This window comes from Acomys minous (genome assembly GCF_964271855.1).
Source record: "Acomys minous genome assembly, chromosome: 10".
Lineage (NCBI taxonomy): Eukaryota > Metazoa > Chordata > Mammalia > Rodentia > Muridae > Acomys > Acomys minous.
The window spans coordinates 74612005-74633936 of NC_140491.1; the positions used below are offsets into that span (position 1 = coordinate 74612005).

The 21932-nt window shown below is 41.7% G+C and overlaps 1 protein-coding gene across 1 annotated transcript; it reads left to right on the plus strand.

Annotated features, from left to right (window-relative positions):
* Positions 1–5847: 5847 nt before the first annotated feature.
* Positions 5848–6774, plus strand: LOC311606607 (olfactory receptor 1G1-like; the record flags this gene model as incomplete). Its single annotated transcript, XM_084797935.1, has 1 exon — positions 5848–6774. Exon 1 carries the CDS (start codon positions 5932–5934, stop codon positions 6772–6774), a length of 843 nt encoding a protein of 280 aa, XP_084654061.1. The 5' UTR covers positions 5848–5931.
* Between the last annotated feature and the right edge of the window lie 15158 nt (positions 6775–21932).

Consider the following 21932-nt stretch of genomic DNA (forward strand, 5'->3'; position numbering starts at 1 on the left):
AAATCTAGGACACAGAGAAACCCTGTCTCAAAAAAAACCCTGAGGGGCTGGAGAGATGGCTCAGCAGTTAAGAGAATTGTCTGCTCTTCCAGAGGGCCTGAGTTCAATTCCTGACAACCATGTGGTGGCTCACAACCATCTGTAATGTGATCTAACGCCTTCTTCTGTCATACAGATGTGCTTGCAGATAGAGCACTCATACACAATAAATAAATAAAATCATTTTTTAAAAACCTGAGTGCAAATAAAATAAAATAAAAATAAAAACCTGAGTGCAAGAACACATAATCTCAGTGCTGTGGAAGCAGTGAAAGGCAGATCTCTGAGGCTTGCTGGACAGCCAGACTACCTAAAGCAGCAAGCAAGCTCCAGGTTCAGTGAGAGAATCTAACTCAGGAAAACAAGGAGAGAAACTGAGGAAAACAGTTGAGTTGAACTTTGGTACACACACACACACACACACACACACATACACACACACACACACATGCACTCATACACTTGCATACTCATATACACACACACATGCACACACACATACACACACATGCACTCACATGCACACATACTCATACACACATGCATACACACAGAGAGAGAGAGACACACACACACACACATGCACTCATACACATGCATACTCATATACACACACACATGCATACACACATACACACACATGCATACACACACAGACACAGACACAGACACACACACACACACACACACACACACACACACACACACACACACACATGCAAGTAGAAATTCCTATCTGTTTAGAAGCTGGAAACTCAATAGGAAAAAAATCTAGGAATAAAAGAAACTAACATAATGAGTATTCATCAGAAACTATTTTCAATGGAATAAATACCAATATAAGGTTATTTACAAGAAATGTATAACATTACAAATGGCAGATATTTTTTAAATAGACCTGTAAAAATATGAGCTAATCTTCCATCTTAAGACTTTATAGGACACAGACATTAACCCAGTTAGAGGAAAAAGTGGGGAAGAGTCTGGAACTCATAGGCACAGGAGACAACTTCCTGAACAGAACACCAACAGCCCAGGCCTTAACATCAACAATTAATAAATGGGACCTCATGAGGCTGAGAAGCTTCTGTAAGGCTGGTGACACTGTCAAGAGAACAAAGCGACAGCCTACAGACTGGGAAAAGATCATCACCGACTCTTCATCTGACAAAGGTCTAATATCCAAAATATATAAAGAACTTAAGAAATTAAACACCACCAAACCAAATAACCCAATAGAGAAATGGGGCGCAGAGCTAAACAGAGAATTCTCAACAGAGGAATATCAAATGGCTGAGAAACACTTAAAGAAATGCTCGACCTCCTTAGTCATCAGAGAAATGCAAATCAAAACGACACTGAGATTCCATCTTACACCCATCAGAATGGCTAAGATCAATAACTCAACTGACACCTCATGCTGGCGAGGGTGTGGAGAAAGAGGAACACTCCTGCATTGCTGGTGGGAATGCAAACTAGTACAACCACTTTGGAAAGCTATCTGGTGCTTTCTCAGAAAAATGGGAATAGGGCTTCCTCAAGACCCAGCTATTCCACTCCTTGGAATATACCCAGAGGATGTACTACCACACAACAGGGACATATGCTCAACCATGTTCATAGCTGCCTTATTCATAATAGCCAGAACTTGGAAACAACCTACGTGTCCCTCAACAGAAGAATGGATAAAGAAACTGTGGTACATTTACACTATGGAATACTACTCAGCTATTAAAAACAAGGAATTTCCAAAATTTGTGGACAAATGGATTGAACTAGAAATTGTCATAATGAGTGAGTTCACACAGAAGCAAAAAGAGCTAAATGGTATATACTCACTTATATCGAGACACTAGCCCAAGGTGTACGTCCCCATGAAAAACTGTACCTACCAGAATAATGGGTAAGAGGGGAGGACATCCTATTGAATCTTTAGGTGTGAGAAGCCTGGGAGAAAGAGGAAATGGAAGGATCCAGTGGGTCCTGGAAAACTACAGGCGAGTCTGGGCCCTGGGGTCCTCCGCAAACTGTGGCAACAGCCAAGGAAAAAATAGGCAGTAAAAACCTTGAACCCCTACCCGGACTAGCCGATGGACATTCTCCACTGTTGAGTGGAGAAGAAGATCTAACTCTCACACAAACTCTGGTGCCCCATATTTGATCATATCCCTTGGATGGAGATGCCTGGTGGCACTCAGAGGAAAGATAATAGGTCACCAAGGAGAGACTTGATACCGTATGAGCATATTCAGGGGGAGGAGATCCCCCTCAGACACAGACATAGGGGAGGGGAGTAGGGGGGGGAAGTGGGAGGAAGGGAGGGATGGGAGGATACATGGGATGGGCTAACAACTGAGATGTAATATGTATAAATTAATAAAAATGTATTAAAAAAAAAAAAAAAAAGACTTTATAGGAAAATGAATAAATTAACCCAAGTAAGATAAAGGAAGAAACAAAACACATGAGAACAAAACATGAGGAAACAGAGTAGAACGTGACAGAAAAGACCAGGAAAGAGAACAGCCAGGCATCAGGGCCCATGCCTGGAGGTCCATAGGAGTTTCTTGTAGAGAAGGAAGGGATGGAACATGATTGGAGAGAGGTACACTGTCTAGTGACAATTCAGCATCCATTCCCCCACGGTTCAATTTAAATAGCACACGGTTCAATATGTTAAGATGCCACTGTGAACTCAACAAACCATGTACTACATAAACTGAACTGTAAGGAAGTGGGCATTGAATGATCATTTTATAGACTCTTTTGTATGTTTTGTATGTACGAACTCAAACCCAGGACTTTGAAACATGCTCAATACATTCTGTTACTGAACCACACCCTCAGTCTCCATAATCTATGTTTGCAAAAATAAATAAATAAATAAGGACAGGCACAGTACTCATTCCTAATACAGAAGCTACCTACACACTAATTAGTGTTATCTCTGATACCCAGCATCATAGAAAGCAAGAGAGTGATCTCTTTTGTATACCTTTTGCAGGTATTTGTGACTCCTAACCAATTTTATTTTTCACTTGTAATATTTTGGAGCGTGCATACTTCATGCATGAGGACTCGGCTCTGATTAGAATCGTGGCCTTCATAATAAGGAAGTCGGCTGAGCACTAGAAATGATGAGGATGATGATGTCAACCTGAAGCTCAGGAGAAAAGCAAGCACAAAAACCCTGTGCGTTCCAGCCCTGGTCACTTTGAACAGAGTTAATAGCAGCATGGATGGGACTCATGGGACTGCAAGCCAGAGGAGACAGCTGGTCACTGGAAGATTGCCCTTTCTTGTCTAACTGGCATATCTGGGATTGGACCCCAGGAGACATTGCATATTAAAATTACTTACTCCTCTTGGCTCTTGGACCTGAGGGGTCATTATAGACCTGAGACTTCAGTCTGCACTGCATCTATAAACAAGACAGACAGTGTGACTACGGTCATGTTTTCTTGGGGTGACAATGAGCTGGTGAGTTAAGCCACCTGTGTGGTAAAGGCGCTATGTGGTAAAGACTAGCGGGATCTCCAGGTAAGACTGGGGCACAGAGACGGAGAAGGGGGCACAGCATCTCCCTACAATTCATGGAACATGTCTTCACACACACAATCGACTATTTCTTCCTTTTGGCAACCACTTTCCAGATCTTCTGATCACCACATGAGGGGTCTAGCACAACATGACACTCCTAGGACCACCTCAGTCTTCAATTTTATTTTATATTAGTCAAAATATTTGGTGTTCATGAGGTGCTTCTTGGTCAAGCCTTTAACTGGCAAATAACTGAGCACTGTCCTGTTCGTTTCTGGTGTATAATAATACTATTTGGACTGCGATAACTAAATTACTTTAAAGTTGATGTATGCTTTCCATGTTCCAAAAGTGGATGCTTTCCCATAGATTGTTCTGAGATTCTCAACTGCTCAAAGATGAAGGGGCCAAAAATTCATTTAATATTGACACTTCACAACCTATAAACCCAACCTTCAAACAGTAAAATTATTATTATTATTATTACTATTATTATTATTATTACTATTATTATTATTATTACTATTATTATTATTATTATTATTATTATTATACTGAGTATTTTTATGTGCTAGATTTATCCTAAATAATTTAAAGTCATTATCAAACTTAATTATCAGAACATTATATACTATCATATTATTATCCCACTTAGGCAGATTTGTAAAATAAACTCAGAGACATTAAATGACGTTCTCAATACCTGTACACAGAAGAAAAAGTAGAGAAATCCTGCCACACTGCAAGAGACTAAACACACACGACATTAGCACCAACTGTCACTGAATGTTCTCTTCATTTGTCCCTCTCCATGGCTGAGAAAAAATGCTGAAATTTTTCACTTGGGTTATGCACTATGACTCATGAAGACACTTTAGATGACCCCAGCATTTGGGCTTCTCAACAAACTTCTCAGGTAAGATTTTTGTGTACATTTTGTGAGTCAGAAAGGCGAAGTTTGAAGTGGGTAAATAGCTCCCCAAACTTAAAAGGCATGTGAGGCCCAGAACCGGGAAGCACATTCGCTGCTGCTTCCCTTCACATCGTGTCCCAGCATTGTGAGGCAATGACCTACACACAGGGAGCAAGACACAGCTTTCCACAGATGCTGTCTTAGTAATGACAGTACACTATGGAAAAGTCCCACTTCCAAATGAAGAAAGAGTGATTCAGAGAGTAAAATAGCCAACAAGGTCAGCCTGAGAATACGAGGCTCAGAGAGGACCGCTTTCTGGTCTCAAGAGGGTCCTTATCCTAGAGTGAAATTAGGATGAAGTAAAAATTATGCACCTTAATGGTAATGTGCTTTTCAGGTTCACACTCCAGTGGCGATCAGAGGCAAAGGGGATAAGTATGCATGTCTAAGTCTCTGTGAAGAAGTCTTTCTCTTTCTGTCTTCCTTAAAATGCATACAGAGAAAAGATGGAGAGAGAGATAGAGGGAGGGAGGGGAAAAAAAAGAAAACTTTTTGTGCTGTCTACTAAATTTTAGAAATAAACAACATTAAGTGAACTGTCACCTAAGGGACTGAGATTGGAACTGTAATATTAGGGGGTTTTGGTGGCATGGGTTTTTTCTTTTTTGAGACAAAGTTTCTACGTGTAGTCTTCGCTGTCCTGGACTTGCCTTTGTAGACCAGGCTGGCCTTGAACTCACAGAGATCCACCTGCCTCTGCCTCCCTGAGTGCTGGGATTAAAGGAGTGCACCACCACGCCCGGCTGAAACTGTAATCTTATAGGCCTTTACAAAGGAGCCAAGATTGAAGAGGCATGAATTCCAGTTTAGGGGCTGGAGTAGTGGCTCAGCAGTTAAGAGCACTGGTTGCTCTTGCAAAGGACCCAGTTCAGTTCCCAGGACTCACAGAGCAACTCTCGTCATCTGTGACTCCAGTTCCAGGGCATCCAGTGCCCCTTTCCAGCCTCTGTGGGCACTAAGCATACATGTAGTATGCATACATGCAGGCAGGCAGAACACTCATACAGAAAGAGAGAACATATGAGGGGGAAAATTCCAGTTTAGTCTCATTCAAACAGTCTTTGGGGAGAACTCAGCACAGTACAGCGATGGGGAGGCCAAACGGCATCTCTTTGCAGTGTTTCATCATGACCATACATATTTAAAAATGGAAAGGGACAAGCACTGGCCATTGTCAGTGACCTCTGTAAGGAGCAAGAGACTAAGTCTTTGGGATCCGTGACCCCTTTAAAATCCCAGTATTTAACTATAACTCTTTGCTAATTTATCTGCCTTAGAAGGAAACTAGAAATCAAACTGTCCTGTCCGACTTCCTACTTCTGGGCTTCTCTGAGCACCCACAGCAGCAGCCTCTCCTGTTCACCCTCTTCTTGGGAATGTACCTGGTCACCCTGTTGGGGAATCTGTCCATCATCCTGGCCATCATGTCTGATCAGCATCTCCATACACCCATGTACTTCTTCCTAGCCAACCTGTCCTTCATCGATACCTGCTTCACCTGCACCATTGTCCCCAAAGTGCTGACCAACATCCAAACCCAGCATCACACCATCTCCCACACTGGGTGCCTTCTGCAGATGTATTTCTTCATGACACTGGCAATGCTGGATGACTTCCTGTTGGCTGTGATGGCCTACGACCGCTATGTGGCCATCTGCCTTCCTCTACACTACACCACTATCATGTGTCCCCAAAGATGCCTGTTTCTGGTGGCCACATCCTGGCTCTGCTCCAACCTCCTGGCCTTTTCACTTACACTCCAGATGGCTCAGGTCTCCTTCTGTGCCTCCCATTCCATTCCACACTTCTTCTGCGATCTTCTCCCACTCCTCAAGCTTGCCTGCTCAGACACCCGTACCTTCCAGCTCATGGTGTTTGCTGAAGCCGCCCTCTCGGGAGTGGTCCCTCTCACCTGTGTCCTGGTCTCCTATGCGCACATCATGCACACCATCCTCAGGATCCGCTCTGCTGGGGGGAAGCACAAAGTCTTCTCCACCTGCGGCTCACACCTGACAGTGGTCACTCTGTTCTACGGAACTGTCTTCCTGGTGTACTTCCAGCCGTCATCCTCCTACTCTGCAGACACTGGGATAGTGGCCTCCATTGTTTATACAATGGTCACCCCCATGCTCAACCCTTTTATCTACAGCTTGAGGAACAAGGATATGAAGGGAGCTTTGTGGAGGCTGTTTGTCTTGGGGAAGCACTGTAATCTGTAAATACTTCAGATACTTCCGGGTCAAAGGCCAGGCCTTTCGTTGCAATTTTTGAAGAACTCATATACAATGCAGAAATGGATGGCTCAGCACCTCAAACACGTTTAACCAGTGGAGAAGGCCTGACATGGGAGGACCGGAGTAAGACTAATGAATCAAGAACAGAGATATGGCCTAGAGAGGAGGATCTGGGAATCCCTATGGGACTTCAAGACAGAAATAACAGAAGGCAAATGCTAACAGACAAGGAAGACATTATTCAGGGTTCTTTAATGCCTTCAGTAATTATGCCATTTGGACCTGAGTTCACTGGACGTCAGGAAGATTTTTTTCGGTGCTGAGTTAAAAGGAAGAACGTGTGTGATCTGTGTTTGCTAATTGGCTTTACCAAAAAGAAACATTTTAATGGTTTTGCAACCATTGCCCATGAAACTTGGGACTCTGACTACCTCAGTGCCTAAAAGGTACTTGTCATCAGGCCAGGCAGTCACATCTTAAATAGATGACTGCTGTGTCCTCTGGAGAGGCTTTGCTGGGCTGTTTCTGTTCTTTTGCAAAGGAGCCAGAAAACGGTTTATAAACACAAGTTTGGGGTTTTAATCTTTGTTGTTTCAGTTTTCTGAAACAAGATCTTTCTTGATAGCTGGGGTTGCCTGGCACTTACTATGTAGCTGAGGCTGAGTGAATAAAAGTGGCTGCCAGAGGCTCTTACATTTGAATACTTTGCCACTAAGATTAAAAATATTAGAAAGTATGTCTGGGGTTTGAGCTGTCCAAAGTCCATGCCTACCCCCAATCTCTCTCCTCTCTCCTCTCTCCTTTCTTCTCTCTCTTTTCTCTCTCTCTCTCTCTCTCTCTCTCTCTCTCTCTCTCTCTCTCTCTCTCTCTCTCTCCTCTCCTCTCCTCCTCTTCCTCCTCCTCCTCTTCTTTTCTTCTTCTTCTTCCTCTCTCCTCCTCTCTCTCCTTTCTCTCTCTCCTTTCTCTCTCTCCTTTCTCTCTCTCCTTTCTCTCTCTCCTCTCTCTCTCTTTCTCTCTCTTTCTCTCTCTCTTTCTCTCTCTTTCTCTCTCTCCCTCTCTCTCTCTCTCTCTCTCTTTCTCTCTCTCTCTTTCTCTCTGCCTGAGGATCAGGATGTAGCTATCAGCTACTGTTCCAGCATCATGCCACCACAATCCCCACCATAATGATAACGAACTAAGCCTCTAAACTGTAAGCAAGCTCCTCATTAAATGCTTTCCTTTATAAGAGTTGTGGTGGTCACGGTGTTTCTTCACAATGAGAAAACAGTGACTATGACAAAAATATTACTAAAGTAACTGCTGTAAGGATTGATGCCAGAGACCTGAAGTCAGGGGTAAAGTTTTGCTAAACTTGATATGTTTTGATAAGTAGTAACCACAGTCTAAAATATTCAAACCGGAGGGTTGTGACAACCAAAATCATTATGCCTGACAGTGTCTACCATCGGTAGCTCAGTCTATAGCTAAGAGGTCACTTGACAAGAAGAAACATGGGCAGAAGGTAAAAGGATCAAGTGCTCTAAGCCTCTGTGGCCATTCCCTAGAATGACCTTGGAAGTAGTTCATTCACAGAATTGGATGAAGAACATTTTTACTGAGAATGAGAGAGAAAGAATTATAGAAATGGTAATAAAGTATTACTAGAGGAGAAGCCTGCTCCCAAATTGCCTAGCCAGGATCACATCAAAGGCTTTGACAGCCTGTGGTCGTTAAGTGTGTAGGAAAGTACTTATCCCTCACTCCTGTGGTTTTTTTTTTCCTGATTGTTTTTTATTTGCTTTGATGAGGTAAATGTTGTAGAAATAATTTCCCATGTGCTTTCCCACTTGATCTGTAACTAGACTGGTCTTCTACCCTCACTATATCTGATGTTGGATCTAGCAAATACTAAGAAGATATTACGGAATGTAACTAATGCTTTCTTGGAAAAACACTTTAAGAAAGTAATCTTCTTTTGGAAGGAAAGGAAAGAGTCATGGAAAAAGTGAGAAGGTATAGTCACTATATGATAGTGAATGGTGAAACGACCATTGGGTGACACACAAGACTGGTTATAAGCCTCCTTCTCTTCCACTAAAACCGTCTGGGTTCTGGAAGATGGCAGCTCACATAGGCATAGTCACAGGTGGGTGGGAAATACCTTTCATTGGAGCTTGGAGTGAGGCAGCAGAGGCAGTCCCTCTTAGATGAATCAAATAGTATGAATTATTGAATTGCATCCCAGTGAAAAGTATGTTAAAATATGATATCCTCTCTGCCTTTGTTTTCTTGGTATTCCCACATGATTCTTTATCTTTTAGCTTTGTGAATAGTTGCATCTAAAGGTGTCAGTTTCATATGTCATATCAGAATGTCTCCCTCCGTGAGACTTCTTATATTAATGGTAGAATGAAAACATTCAGTGCATGTGGAGTTCTTTAAAGCCATCATTTTCCAATTTTTCTCATGGTGCATTATTTTTCAGTGACATACCATGCATGAAAGCAGACCACATAGGAAGGAAATGCAGTCTCTATCATAGAACACATTCACAGACCCATTGAGTATGTCTTCACTTAAGCTGAGATTACCAGAAAAGACCAGTACAGTTATATTATGGTGGCAACCTCAGAGCCACCCAAGGCTAGATGTGAACTTCACAGACATATAGAAGTACAAAAGACTTTGGCTGGAGATCATAAGTATTTAGAGACCAGAATTCACACTCACAATTGTGCTGCCTTCTACTTAAACTCCCCAAATTTGAAATGGCTAAATTGTGTCTCACTTTTATGCATCTTACTAATCCCTGGCCACTTTTCATCTGTTTTCTGATGCTTTATCTTCCCATTCCATCAACACAGGTTCAATAGAATTACATCACTTCCCCCTCCTTTTCCTCCCTCTACCCCTCCCTAACCACCCTCCCTAAAGCCCCCCATGTTCCCCCACTGCCAAGTTAATAGCCTCTTTTTGATTATTAGTGTTACATACACACATATGTGTAATTGTACATATATATTTATTTATCCTGCTGGATCTGTTTTTGTTGTTTGTGTGTGTATAGTTTCATGGCCGACCACTTTACATTGGGCAACCAACAAGTGGCTCATCCCTGGTAGAGATTAATTCTCATTTTCCTTTCAGTAGTCGTCAGCTGACTACAGTTCTTTGCCTAGGAGTGAGACCCTGAGAAAACTTCCCTCTTTCACATTAACATTTCTATTGGTATTGGCATTGTTCTTGCCTTGTTTATGCAGCCATTTGTAGGAGAGACTGTTTCACAGCAGACTTCTTGGTATTCTGACTCTTGAAATCTTGCTGCTCCCTCATCTGCCATGTTCCCTGAGCCACAGATGCAGGAGCTGTGATGTACCCTAAATGTATTCGTTAGGGTTGAACTACTCATGATCTGTTGATCTCCACGTTGTGTCAAGTTGTAGTTTTTTGTAGTAGTCTTTATTTGCTGTAAAGAGAGTCTTTGTTGATGATGGGTAACAGCTGTACTTACCTATGGGTATAAAGATATGACTTGGAATGCAGTAAGGAATTATGCTGATCTAACAAAGTAACTGTAGCAGATTCTTTTCTAAGATCCATGACCTCACTAGCCCTAGGAAGCTAGGTTCCATTACCAGACATGAGTTTCCTTCTGTTGGGTCAACTTTAAGTCAATTAGACAGCTGTTTGCTGCCACTGACATGTGAGTACCACTTACTGCCTCTTTATGCATATTTTGCCATGCTGATAATTGCAGTGATTCATAGGAGTTGCACCTAAGTATGACTGTTAATTGCTTCCTTCCCTCAGCAATTTGTAATGTATTGTCTGGAACCATAAAAGACTGACTGCAGGAAAAAGGCTTTTGGGTCAGATACAGCCTGAATGATCCAAGTCCTGTACCCTAAGTATGCCACGCCGTTTTCAGCCCTTCAGCCCTAAGAAGCTACCAAGGGCTATATCAATAATTTATATTATTTTGTAGTCACTTGGATGACCCTGACCAATGATTCTGAAGATGATCCTCTCTGCTGGGGAAAAAGCATAAAGTCTTCCCTGCCTGTGGATCTCACCTGACAGTGGATACCCTCTTCTGTGAAGCCCTCTTCCTGGTATATTTTCAGCCACATCCTCCTACTCTACAGATTTAGAGATGATGGCATCTGTGGTATATATGATGGTCACTCCTATGCTAAATCCTCTAGCTATAGGCAAATGCATGAATGAGGCTTTGTGGAGGCTACTTAGCTAGGGAGAAAATTTAACCCAAGAGTGGGGACCACAAAAATGTTAACAGGCAAAAAAAAATGCTCAAGGAATAAGACTATTATGGTCACAGAGTAATATAACAAAATATTTCCAAGGACAAGAATTGTTGACAAGATTACTCAGGTATGTGTACCTTGGTGAAGTCCACCAAAGACTTCAGAACCTAGTAGCACCTTGGATTAAAAGAAATGCATCTGTATGCATTGACCGAAATACGATGACTCTAGCACCAATGAGAGTGCGTGCTCAGTCTGTAAGACCAAGAATAGTGTAGAAAAACAACCTAGGTATAGAAAGACAAGATGCCCTGGAGTTAAAACTAAGATTTTGACAGATGAATTGGTTTCTTCATGACAATACTTTGTTATTCTCAGAGAAAAACTACATGAACACTTGTGCAATTAATGTCATGCCACGAGCAAGTACCATGAATCATATAATGTCCTAAAAATTGTACCAAAGACAATCATGTCTTTCAATGTGTTTAGGTTTTTTTCAATTGTGATACAATACAGCTGTGTCTAGAATGCCCAACTCAAAATAAATTTTAAAATGTTCATACGCCTGTCTATTCTATTTCCTTTCTGAGTGAGACTAAAGCATCCTCCTTTAGGTCTTCCTTGTTACTCAGCTTCTTCGGGTCTGTGAAGTGTAGTATATTTATCCTGTACTATATGGCTAAAATCTGCTTATACATGAGGGTATACACCTAGGAGTAGTATAGCTGGATCTTGAGAAAGTGCCAGAATGATTTCCAAAGTGATTGTACAAGTTTGCACTCCAACCAGGAATGGAGGGGTGTTCCTCTTTCTCCACATCCTCACCAGCCTGTGCTGTCATTTAAGTTTTTGATCTTAGCCATTCTGACAGGTGTAAGGTGGAGTCATTTTGATTTGCATTTCCATGATGACTAAGGACATTGAGCATTTCTTTAAGTGCTTCTCAGCCATTCTAGATTCCTCTGTTGACCCCCTCTAACTAGACAGAACTCCTAGTGGAGGGAGGGAAACACCAACCCACCCACAGAAATTTTGACCCAAAATTTGCCCTGCCTACAAGATGTTCAGGGATAATAAAGATAGAGACAAGACTGAATAAATGCCCAACCAATGCCTGGCCCACCTGAGACCCATCCCATGGAAGAAATCCAACCCCTGACACTGTTAATGATATTCTGCTATGCTCGCAGACAGGAGGCTAGCATAGCTGTCCTCTGAGAGGCTATACCCAGCAGCAGATCTAAATAGCTAAAAAGACTCATGGCCATAGATTGGGTGAAGCATAGGGAGTCTTGTGGAAAAGTGGGGGGGGGGGTGAGGATAGAAGAATCTGGAGGGAGAAGGAGCTCCATAAGAAGACCAACAGAGCCAACTAACGAAGATCCAGAGGGGATTAAGGAGACTGAAGCGCCAACCAAGGACCATGAATAGACTGAACCTAGGCCCCCTACACAGATAAGCAGATGGGCAACTCAGGCTTCATGCGGGACCCCTAGTAAGGGGAGAAAGTACTGTCTCTGACATGGACTCTGTTGCCTGCTTTTTGATCACTCCCCACTAGCAGGGCTGCCTCACCAAGCCACAGGGAAAGAGAATTACTTTAGTCCTGATACGACTTGAAGTGCTGGGGTGGGTTGGTAGAGGGCTCCCCTTTTCTTTTTTGCATTTTTATTAGTTCTTTGAGAATGTTATATAGTGTATTTTCAAAATATATGTTCACTTCTCTCCCGGTTCTTCCTAGATCTATTGCCTTCCCTCTCCGTGCAAACTTCAGTCTTCTCTTTCTAAGACCATCACCTGACTCACACTGCCCACTCTTGGGTATGAGCCTATACCCTGGCACATGGTTCAACACCCACACCCAAGGGCCACACCCAGGGGCAACACCCCTAAGGAAGACTGACTCTCCTTGTCTTCCAGCAGCTGTCAGTTGCCAACAGCTCCCCAGCCAGGGGTGGGTACTCTGTGCCCACCTCCCCTGTCTGTGGATTTTGAGTAGTATTTTCTGTCTTGATGTCCTCACCATTCATTTATGGACTCAATATTGTTAACATAGCTGACAAAAAAGAAGAGATATTAATTTTTGTTTGAGTTACTTGACTTTGGGCTGTTAAGAAAAGTTAATCTTCTCTTCTAACTTTTATATTTATTTGCTGTTTCAGTAATAGATGATAGATAGATAGATAGATAGATAGATAGATAGATAGATAGATCTATTTTAATTAAGAATTTAACTTTTTTCTGGGCAGTGGTGGCCCATGTCTTTAATCTGAGCACTCAGGAGACAGAGGCAGATGGATCTCTTGAGTTTGAGGTCAGTCTGGTCTACAGAGCGAGTTCTGGGATAGCCAAGGCTATATAGAAAAACTCTGTCTTGGAAAAAAAATTTTTCTTTGTTCAAATTTTCCCAATCACTTCTTCTTCATTAAGTTTTGTTTCTAAAAATTAATATTAAGGGGCTGGAGAAAGAGCTCGGAGGTTAAGAACACTGATTGCTCATCCAGAAGTCCTGAGTTCATAGTGTACATAGTGTCTCACAATTATGTATGTTATCTAATGCCCTCTTCTGGCATCCAAGCATACATGCAGCCAGAGCACTATATACAAAGTAAATAAATAAATCTTTTTTTTTAAAACGTTTAACAAATTACTTATTTGCTTGTTTTGTGTGTATGTATTCATCCCGGGGCAGGAGTGGAAGTCAGAGAACAACTTGAAGGGAAATCCATTCCTTCCGTCCATCATGAAGGTCCCAGAAATCAAACTCAGATCGTCAGGCTCGACTCCAAGCTCTTTACCCACCGAGCCATCTCATCAGCTCTGCTTCAGTTTCTTTTTTGACATAGAAAAGCTTTGCTTTGTTTTATTTATTGCAGCACAAAAAGTTTTAAATGAACAGTCAACAAACCAGCAAGCTTTGCTCTTGTGACTTCTGCCAATACCATAGTCATAAAACATCTCTGGAGCTGGAGAGACAGCTCAGTGGTTGAGAGTGCTTGCTGCTTTTACAGAGGACCAAGGTTTGGCGCCCAGCACCCACACGCTGCCTGTAAATCCAGTTCCAGGGAACCTGACACTCTCTTCTGGCCCACACAAACACCAGGCACACGTGTGGAAGACAGAAATACATGCAGGCAAAACACTAATACCCATAAAATAAGCTAAAAGTTTAAAAAAAAATCTCTATGGCTGTTCCTAACCCCTAAGAAACTGGGGAAATGAACATAATACTACAAAACAATTCTCAGTTCATGGTTCATAAATTTTTTTCCTTTTGTGTGTTGTGCTACTCTTTAACAATTACTTTATTGCAACATAAGCCATATACTGAAAAAATTCATCCTTTTAAAGTATGCAGTGCATTGATTTATTTCCATGTATTATATTCTGTTTAATAAAACAGTGGGATTTTAGAATGGTAACTAATACTGACATTATCGTCTTTCATGTTCTTCTTTCTACAAGAGTTACTACTCCTTTTTAGAGTTATTTATTGGGGGGGTGTATGTGTGCGTGTGTTCATGCGTGTGTGTGTGCGTGTGTGTGTGTGCATGTGTTTGTGTGTGTGCGCACACACACATACTATGTACCCACTGAGGCCAGAAGACTACACTAGACCGCCTGGCACTGGAGTTACAGGCAGTGAGAGATGCCCTGTGAGTGCTGGGAACGGAACTCAGGTCCTCTGCAAATGCAGTAAGCCCTCTTAGCCACAGAGCTCTCTCCAGGCCCTTGTTCCCTTTTCATGGCACATACAGAATGCTGACTACAATGACACACTCATTTCTACACATGTATCCCCTCATCCCGAATCCTTTCTTCTAATGCTGTTTCTTTCTCTCTAATTTTCTCTCTTCAGTCTCACCCACATTAAACTGTAAATCTGCATCAAGTGGTCTCTCATGACAGCCTGCTGGGCCAATCACTTGAACATAATTACCTTTTCTACTGAGCACCATGTCTTTTCACCTACTCTGACATTTCCTAACATTTTAAAAGAGGAAGAAGCACACACCAGATGTGTTTGCCCACACTTGTACTCTGAGTGCCCAAGAGGTGAAGGCAGAAGAGTGCAGCGTGAGTTCCTGGCCGGTGAGATGTATGACATGCCCTGATTTCAATAAACAAACAAGTAAAATACAAACTGGAACAAGGCAAGGAAGCAGGCACACCTTATAATTAATGGGAGAGCTCAAGATCTCCCATTTGCTGGGAGGCGTTTTATCACCAGCTTGGACAAGTACCCTGAATGCTCAGTTATCTTCTAATAGACTTGTGTTCTTTCTCCTGGATCTTACTGAGTGCTCTAAGATGTTCCTAATTAGAGCTCCTGTTTACCTTGCCGATAGCTTTGTATGAATCTTACAGGAATTCAGGGTCCCTTCTGGTGTTTGATCTTCCTATGTCTTCCCCCCTTCAAGGAAAAAAACCAAGCCTCAGCTCAAGAATTCTCAGGTCCTGTTTACTCACCCTTTTTCTTGAGGTGTCTTCAAATATCATCTTCTCAATGATGCCTTTCTTCTGCTTAGTAAAGAAGTAATTTTCCCAGAAACACTTAATAGAGAAACGTAAGATAATCACCGAAGGTCACAGGAATACCCGTGGTCTCTGCTGAAGACTGAGCTCATGTTCATGTGCGTGGGCCGTGCTGGGGCTGGTGGCCATGCTGAAGTCTGGACCGCCATGTGAGGCCGTGGTGATGTTCATGCCCCAGCCTGCCTCTGAGGGCTCGTCTGGTGGATGCGTGGTCTTGCTGCAGCCCGGGGCCATGCTCTGTGCTATTGCCAAAAACTATGCTCCATGTTCCTGCTCACTGTAAAGAGCAGGAAAGGTACTTTTTCAGTCATATCGATGATTACAGATGCATAGTTGAGAAACAGGGAGATGGAAGGCCTCTGTGACAAGTCTTACCCCCACCCTCACTCCCACCCTAATCTTAAAAATGTAGCCGCCTAAACAGAAAGCCATTGAAGAGACTGCAGGAAACCTAGGACCCTGCCAATGAACAGCTCATTCTCCATGGTTGAGGGGGAGAGCGAGAACTGCCTCTGGCATGGACTCTGGTGCCGCTGATTCGGTCACTTCCCCTTGGTGGCGAGGGCCAGCGGGCACACAAAGGAAGGGGAAGCAGGCTATCTGGCTGAGACCTGATAGGCTCTGGTCATATCGTTGAGGAAGAGGTCCCCTTCTGTCAGAGGTCTGGGGAGGGGAGTAAGATACAAGCGAGGGGATAACAACCGGGATGTAGTCTGAATAAACTATAATAAATTACCTTTTTAATGTGATAGAGTGATGAAGTGTAGCTCTCCACAATTGATGACTTCTGGAGAGGATGCAGGAAGAGAAAAACGCCACTGAGAGTTTGGTCATGCTTCAGTGAGTCTATAGACAACACAAATTGGACTTATTATTTAATTTGGGGGATCACAAAGGTGGGGCAGGGGCAGATATTGAAGAACTTGGAAATGAGTGTGATCAAGGTGCATGATGTGAAATTCCCAAAGAATCAATAAAAATATTATCTGGAAAAAATTTAAGATATTCTAAAAATATATATGCTAAATCTTGACTCATAAATTCTTATGGAAATGACACACATGTGTTTATTGAAAAGGGTGTCCTACTAATATTAAAAGAAGGATTTTACTATCTATAAAACTGAGTCAAAATATTCCTCTTGAAATAAGAAGCATTGATTCATTCATCTCTCTATTGAGTATCTTATTCTCTTAAAGACAGTACAACTGACCAGGTTACTACAAATCAATAATACCAAAACAAATTGGTTTAGAAAAATACACCCAGGCCGGGTGTGGTGGCGCATGCCTTTAATCCCAGCACTCGGGAGGCAGAGGTGGGTGGATTGCTGTGAGTTCGAGGCCAGCCTGGTCTACAAAGTGAGTCCAGGACAGCCCAGGCTAACACAGAGAGACCCTGTCTCGAAAAATCAAAAGAAAAAAAAAGAAAAATACACCCAACAAATGCCTATCTCTTTCATCAGGGCATAAGGTACAGAATCCAGAAGCAGGGAGTAACCATAACACGTGCCTTTGTATTTCTAACAATTAATTAGTAAATACAGAATGTAAAAGCTTCCACAACTTGACCCACACATTTGAAGGGCACACAGTTAACACCAAGGCTACTCGCAAAAAAAAAAAAAAGAAGAAGAAGAAAAAGAAAAAATAAAGCTGGACAGAGGGCTCAGCAGTCAAGAGCACTTGCTGCTTTTACAGAGGACTCAGTTTCAGTTGCCCGCACCTGTATCAGACACCTCACAGCCACCCACAACTACAGTTCTCAGGGGTCTGAAGTCTTCTTCTGGCTTCCTAGAGAACCTACATGTGCATGATATACATGCATTCACTCAAATATCTGCACACACATGTGTAAATAAATAAATAGGTCTTTATGAAAACAGAAAGCTTCCCAATAAATTCAAGGACAACATAAAGATTTCCCCTCGTATCACTTAAATTTCACGTACTAAAGGTTTTTGTCACAGCCATCAAACAAGAAAAGGAAGTATAAGGCTTCCATTTGCAAAGAAAAGAATGAACATTTACAAGTAACAGATGGTGTTTGGTGTGTGTGTGTGTGTGTGTGTGTGTGTGTGTGTGTGTGTGTGTGTGTCTGTGTGTCCTAAGAAATATACTAAGAATATATTGGAAGTAAAAAAAAGTCCAAATAATACAATTCCTTTAAAATTTCAGCTTTCTCTTTTAGAAGTTGACCACTTAAAATGGACATACAAATGAAAGAAATCTTGGTTGGACCACAAGCAAGAGGAAATTCACCTTGCCATTCCCGTGGTTGGAGAGCAGTGTCTGGGCTCCATCTTTAAAATCAATGTATTATCTAACACTGAGCCATGTTAGGAGCCTGAAAACAAAGAATAATCACCAGTCAGGCAGCCTGTGACCAATATGCCAAAGCGCCAGGGCAGATTTTAGCATTTGGAAGTAGTTATGAAGAAGAGAAAGACAAGACAAGACAGTTCTGAAAACTCAGATGGAAGGATGTTCCACTCAGGCTCAATAGGAACAGTAGTCAGCAGCCCCACCTTCTTTGGCCAGGTGCTGACCTGCTCCCCTGAGGGTCACAACATAGTCCAACATCTGCAGCCACATTTCCATTATAGGGTTCAATATTACTCTATTACAAAGAACAAGTAAAGACATTGAAAAGTGATTTTTGACCAATTTAACTGATATAGATGCAAATATTCATGGCAAAATTGAAGAGGCATTTTAATCCATCAACATGGCTTCTCTAGCAAGGGATCATGTCCAAAAACCTTCTAGGTCTCTGTGATCCAGCTGGAATGACACATTTTTAATTCTTCTGGTTGGAATGCAGACATACCCTTAGCACACACCTTTAATCCCAGCCAATGAAGGTTAAGTTACTTTGTAGAAGGAAGCACCAGTGTTTGATACCAATGTCTAAGTGAGGGGCAAAGTGACAAATCAGAGAAAGATTTGACAGAATGAGTCAGAGATAGGATATGACCAACTCTCATGAGAACAGACAGGAAAGAGAAGCTACTTGAGAGCACTGCAGTAGAGTAGGATCCAGGAGAGAGGGGGGAAGGGAGGGGGATGGAGGGAGGGAGGAAGGGAGGGAGGGAGGGAGGGAGGGAAGGAGAGAGAGAGAGAGAGAGAGAGAGAGGACAATACAGTAGAGTACATCAAAGAGTTCAGTAGAGAAAACAGTACAGTAGAGTTGAGTTGAGTTCAGTCAGTTCTAGCAGTTTGGTGTAATCAGTGCAGTACAGTGGATTTGAGTTGAGCACTCAGTTTGGAGTGAGTGCAATGGAGTTCAGTTTAGTGCAGTTCAGTTTGTGGAGTTTAGGGGTAGTTTTCCAAGCAGAACGCTCCAGTAAAAAGCTGAGAGAAGCTGAATTGAACCAGTCAGCTTGGAGAGGAATTTAAGCCAGAACAGCTGAGTTGAACCAGCCAACCAGAGTTCAAAAAGAACTAGAAAGGGGCCAGTTATTCAGCAGTAAGCCCCTGAGACAACAATTACCTTAAGGTGAATAAAGTATTTGCAAACTAAATTCAATTAGACCTGAAAAGGAACACACATCAGGATCACGTTGGCCTCATTCTAGGGAAGCACCAACAATTCAGCATATGAAGATCAATAAATAGAATGAAGCATATAAGTATATTCCTAGACAGAAATCACATGATCATTTTAATAGATGCAAAAAGGCCTTTGGAGAGACTTGATACCCTATGAGCATATACAGGGGGAGGAGGTCCCCCTCAGACACAGACATAGGGGAGGGGAGTAGGAGGGGAAGTGGGAGGAAGGGAGGAATGGGAGGATACAAGGGATGGGCTAACAACTGAGATGTAATATGAATAAATTAATAAAAAACATTTAAAAAATAAAATTTTATACTTCAAAAAAAAAGGCCTTTGATGACATTCAACATTCTTGTATGAGGAAAGGCCTAACAATTAAAGAAATATACGTCAGCATAATAAAGGCTATATATGGCAAAGTTATAGCCATTATTGCATTAAATGGGAAAAACTCAAATCATTCCATCTAAAATCAGGGTAAGTATTCTGTCTATTCTAGTCTGTTGATTGAAGTTTTAGTAAACAACAAACAAAGAAAAGGAATTAAAAGGAGTCTCAAATGTGAAAAGGTCAAATTAGTAGCATGTATTGATATCATTAAAGACCGCTAAAGACTTCATAACAAAAAATTTTTAGATGTGATAAACATTTTTATTAAAATAGCAGAATACAGAATCAACATATAAAATTGGTAGCTTTTCTATGTATGAATAATAAACTTTATGAGAAAGATACATCCACAATAGCTTCAAAATAACTAATTAAATATCCTGTAACCTACCTAACAAAGGCAAGAAGAGACCGCCACAACAAGAGTCTCAGAGCTCTGGAGAAAGATTAGCGATTCTAGTAAAAATATGAAAAGTAGACAGCTTATTCTCCACATAGGGAGGGAGGGGAGTGGGGCACTGCCTCTGACAAGAACTCGGTGCCCTCGATTTGATCACTGCTCCTTAGGGGATAGGTCCTGTCAGAACACAGAGGAAGAGGATGAAGGCTATCCAGATGAGACCTGATAGACTGTGGTCAGATGGTGGGGGAGAAGGACTCCACCTGTCAGAGGCCATGGGGAGGGGAACAGAATGGAAAAGGGAGGAAGGGTGGAAACAGGAAGATAAGAGTGAGGGGATTACAATTGGGGTGTCATGTAAATAAATTATTATTATAGTAATATAAAATTTTAAAGGACTATGAAAAGGGCTCCCATTTGTACAGATTAGCAGAATCAGTACTGTGAAATGGCTACCTCTCCAAAATTAAACACCAACTCAAAACAATCACTACCAAATTTCCAATATTCTTTTCATAACTGAGAAGAAAATCTTAAAACTCATACAGATACAGACACATAAAATATCCCAAATAGCAAGAGAGATGGGGGAGAGAAAGGGAAAAGGGAGAGATAAAGAAAGAGAGAGAGAGGCTGGAAGCATCACAGTAGCTGAGGTTTAAATTATATTCTAGAGTCTTAATTAGAAAAACAGCCTGGTATTAGCATAAAAATATATACATAGACCAATGGAATAAAGAACCAAGAGGTAAACCCACATAGCCAAAGTATCTGATTTTTAAGAAAGAGTGTTAAAAAAAAAAAAAACCTTAAACACTGAAGAAAAATAAATGGCCTCCTCAACAGTTGGTGCTGAGGAAAATGAATGCCTACATCATAACAAGAGATACCTACCTCGCACCCTGTACAAAATTCAATTCAAAACTGAATGAAGACCTTGTCATAAGTCCTGAAGTCTAAAACTTCTAGATAAAAAGACAGTGAAAGCACTTCAAAACACAGGAATGGGCAAGCACTTTTTGAAAAATACTCCCAATAATCCATGAAATAATGGCAAGAGTAGACAAATGAGATTGCATGATACTAAAAGTGTCTTCCCAGAAAAGAGGACTCCCCCTTTCTGAGGACTAGGTGAAGGCAGGGAGGAAGAAAAAGGGAGTGTGGGGCAGGGATGAGATGAACGAGGGGGCTACGATAAGGATTTAAAGCAAATAAATACCAGGACCATTCCTGGTATATGGGACAAGATTTCTAATACATACTAAATATATATACATATATATAGTGGTATATATATCACTAAAACATAACATAAATAATACTTAATACTAAATCTCTTTTTGTGCTGAGAAGCAATAAGCTATAAATCTATAAATTCAAAAATAAGGAAAGAACAATTTGTCCAATCAGCACATTGAACAAATAACCTACATGATGGACGAAAAGTCTTGTGCAACTGCTCATCTCACCTGTACATCTATATCTAGAATCTATAAAGAAATCAACAAATTCAGCACCGGAAAAGCATCCAGTTAATAAATAAACAAACTGAACGGATAGTTCTCAAGAAGAAATGCTAATGTGAATGTTCCATATGCCTAACCATCAGGAACATGGAAAACAAAACTACCTTGAACAAATGCACCAACAAAGGACTATGCATGAAGCCCTAGACGCCCTGCTCAGATGCAGTCTCTATGTGAGCCCCATAGTATGGGGAGTAGGGGCTGCCTCTGACATGGACCCTGATGCCCACTCATGGATCACTTCCCCCAGCAGGACGGCCAGCCAGCCCATAGAGGAAACGGATGCAGGCAGTCTTGATGAGACTTGATAGGCTGGGGTCAGATGGTAGGGAAGGAGGACTCCCCCTTTCTGAGGACGAGGTGAAGGGAGGAGACAGAAATAAGAAGGGAGGGTGGAACAGGGAGGAGACAAGGGAGGGGCTACAATAAGGATTTAAGGTGAATGTTTTAAATGTAATTAAAAGTTTAAATAAATAGATAGATAAAA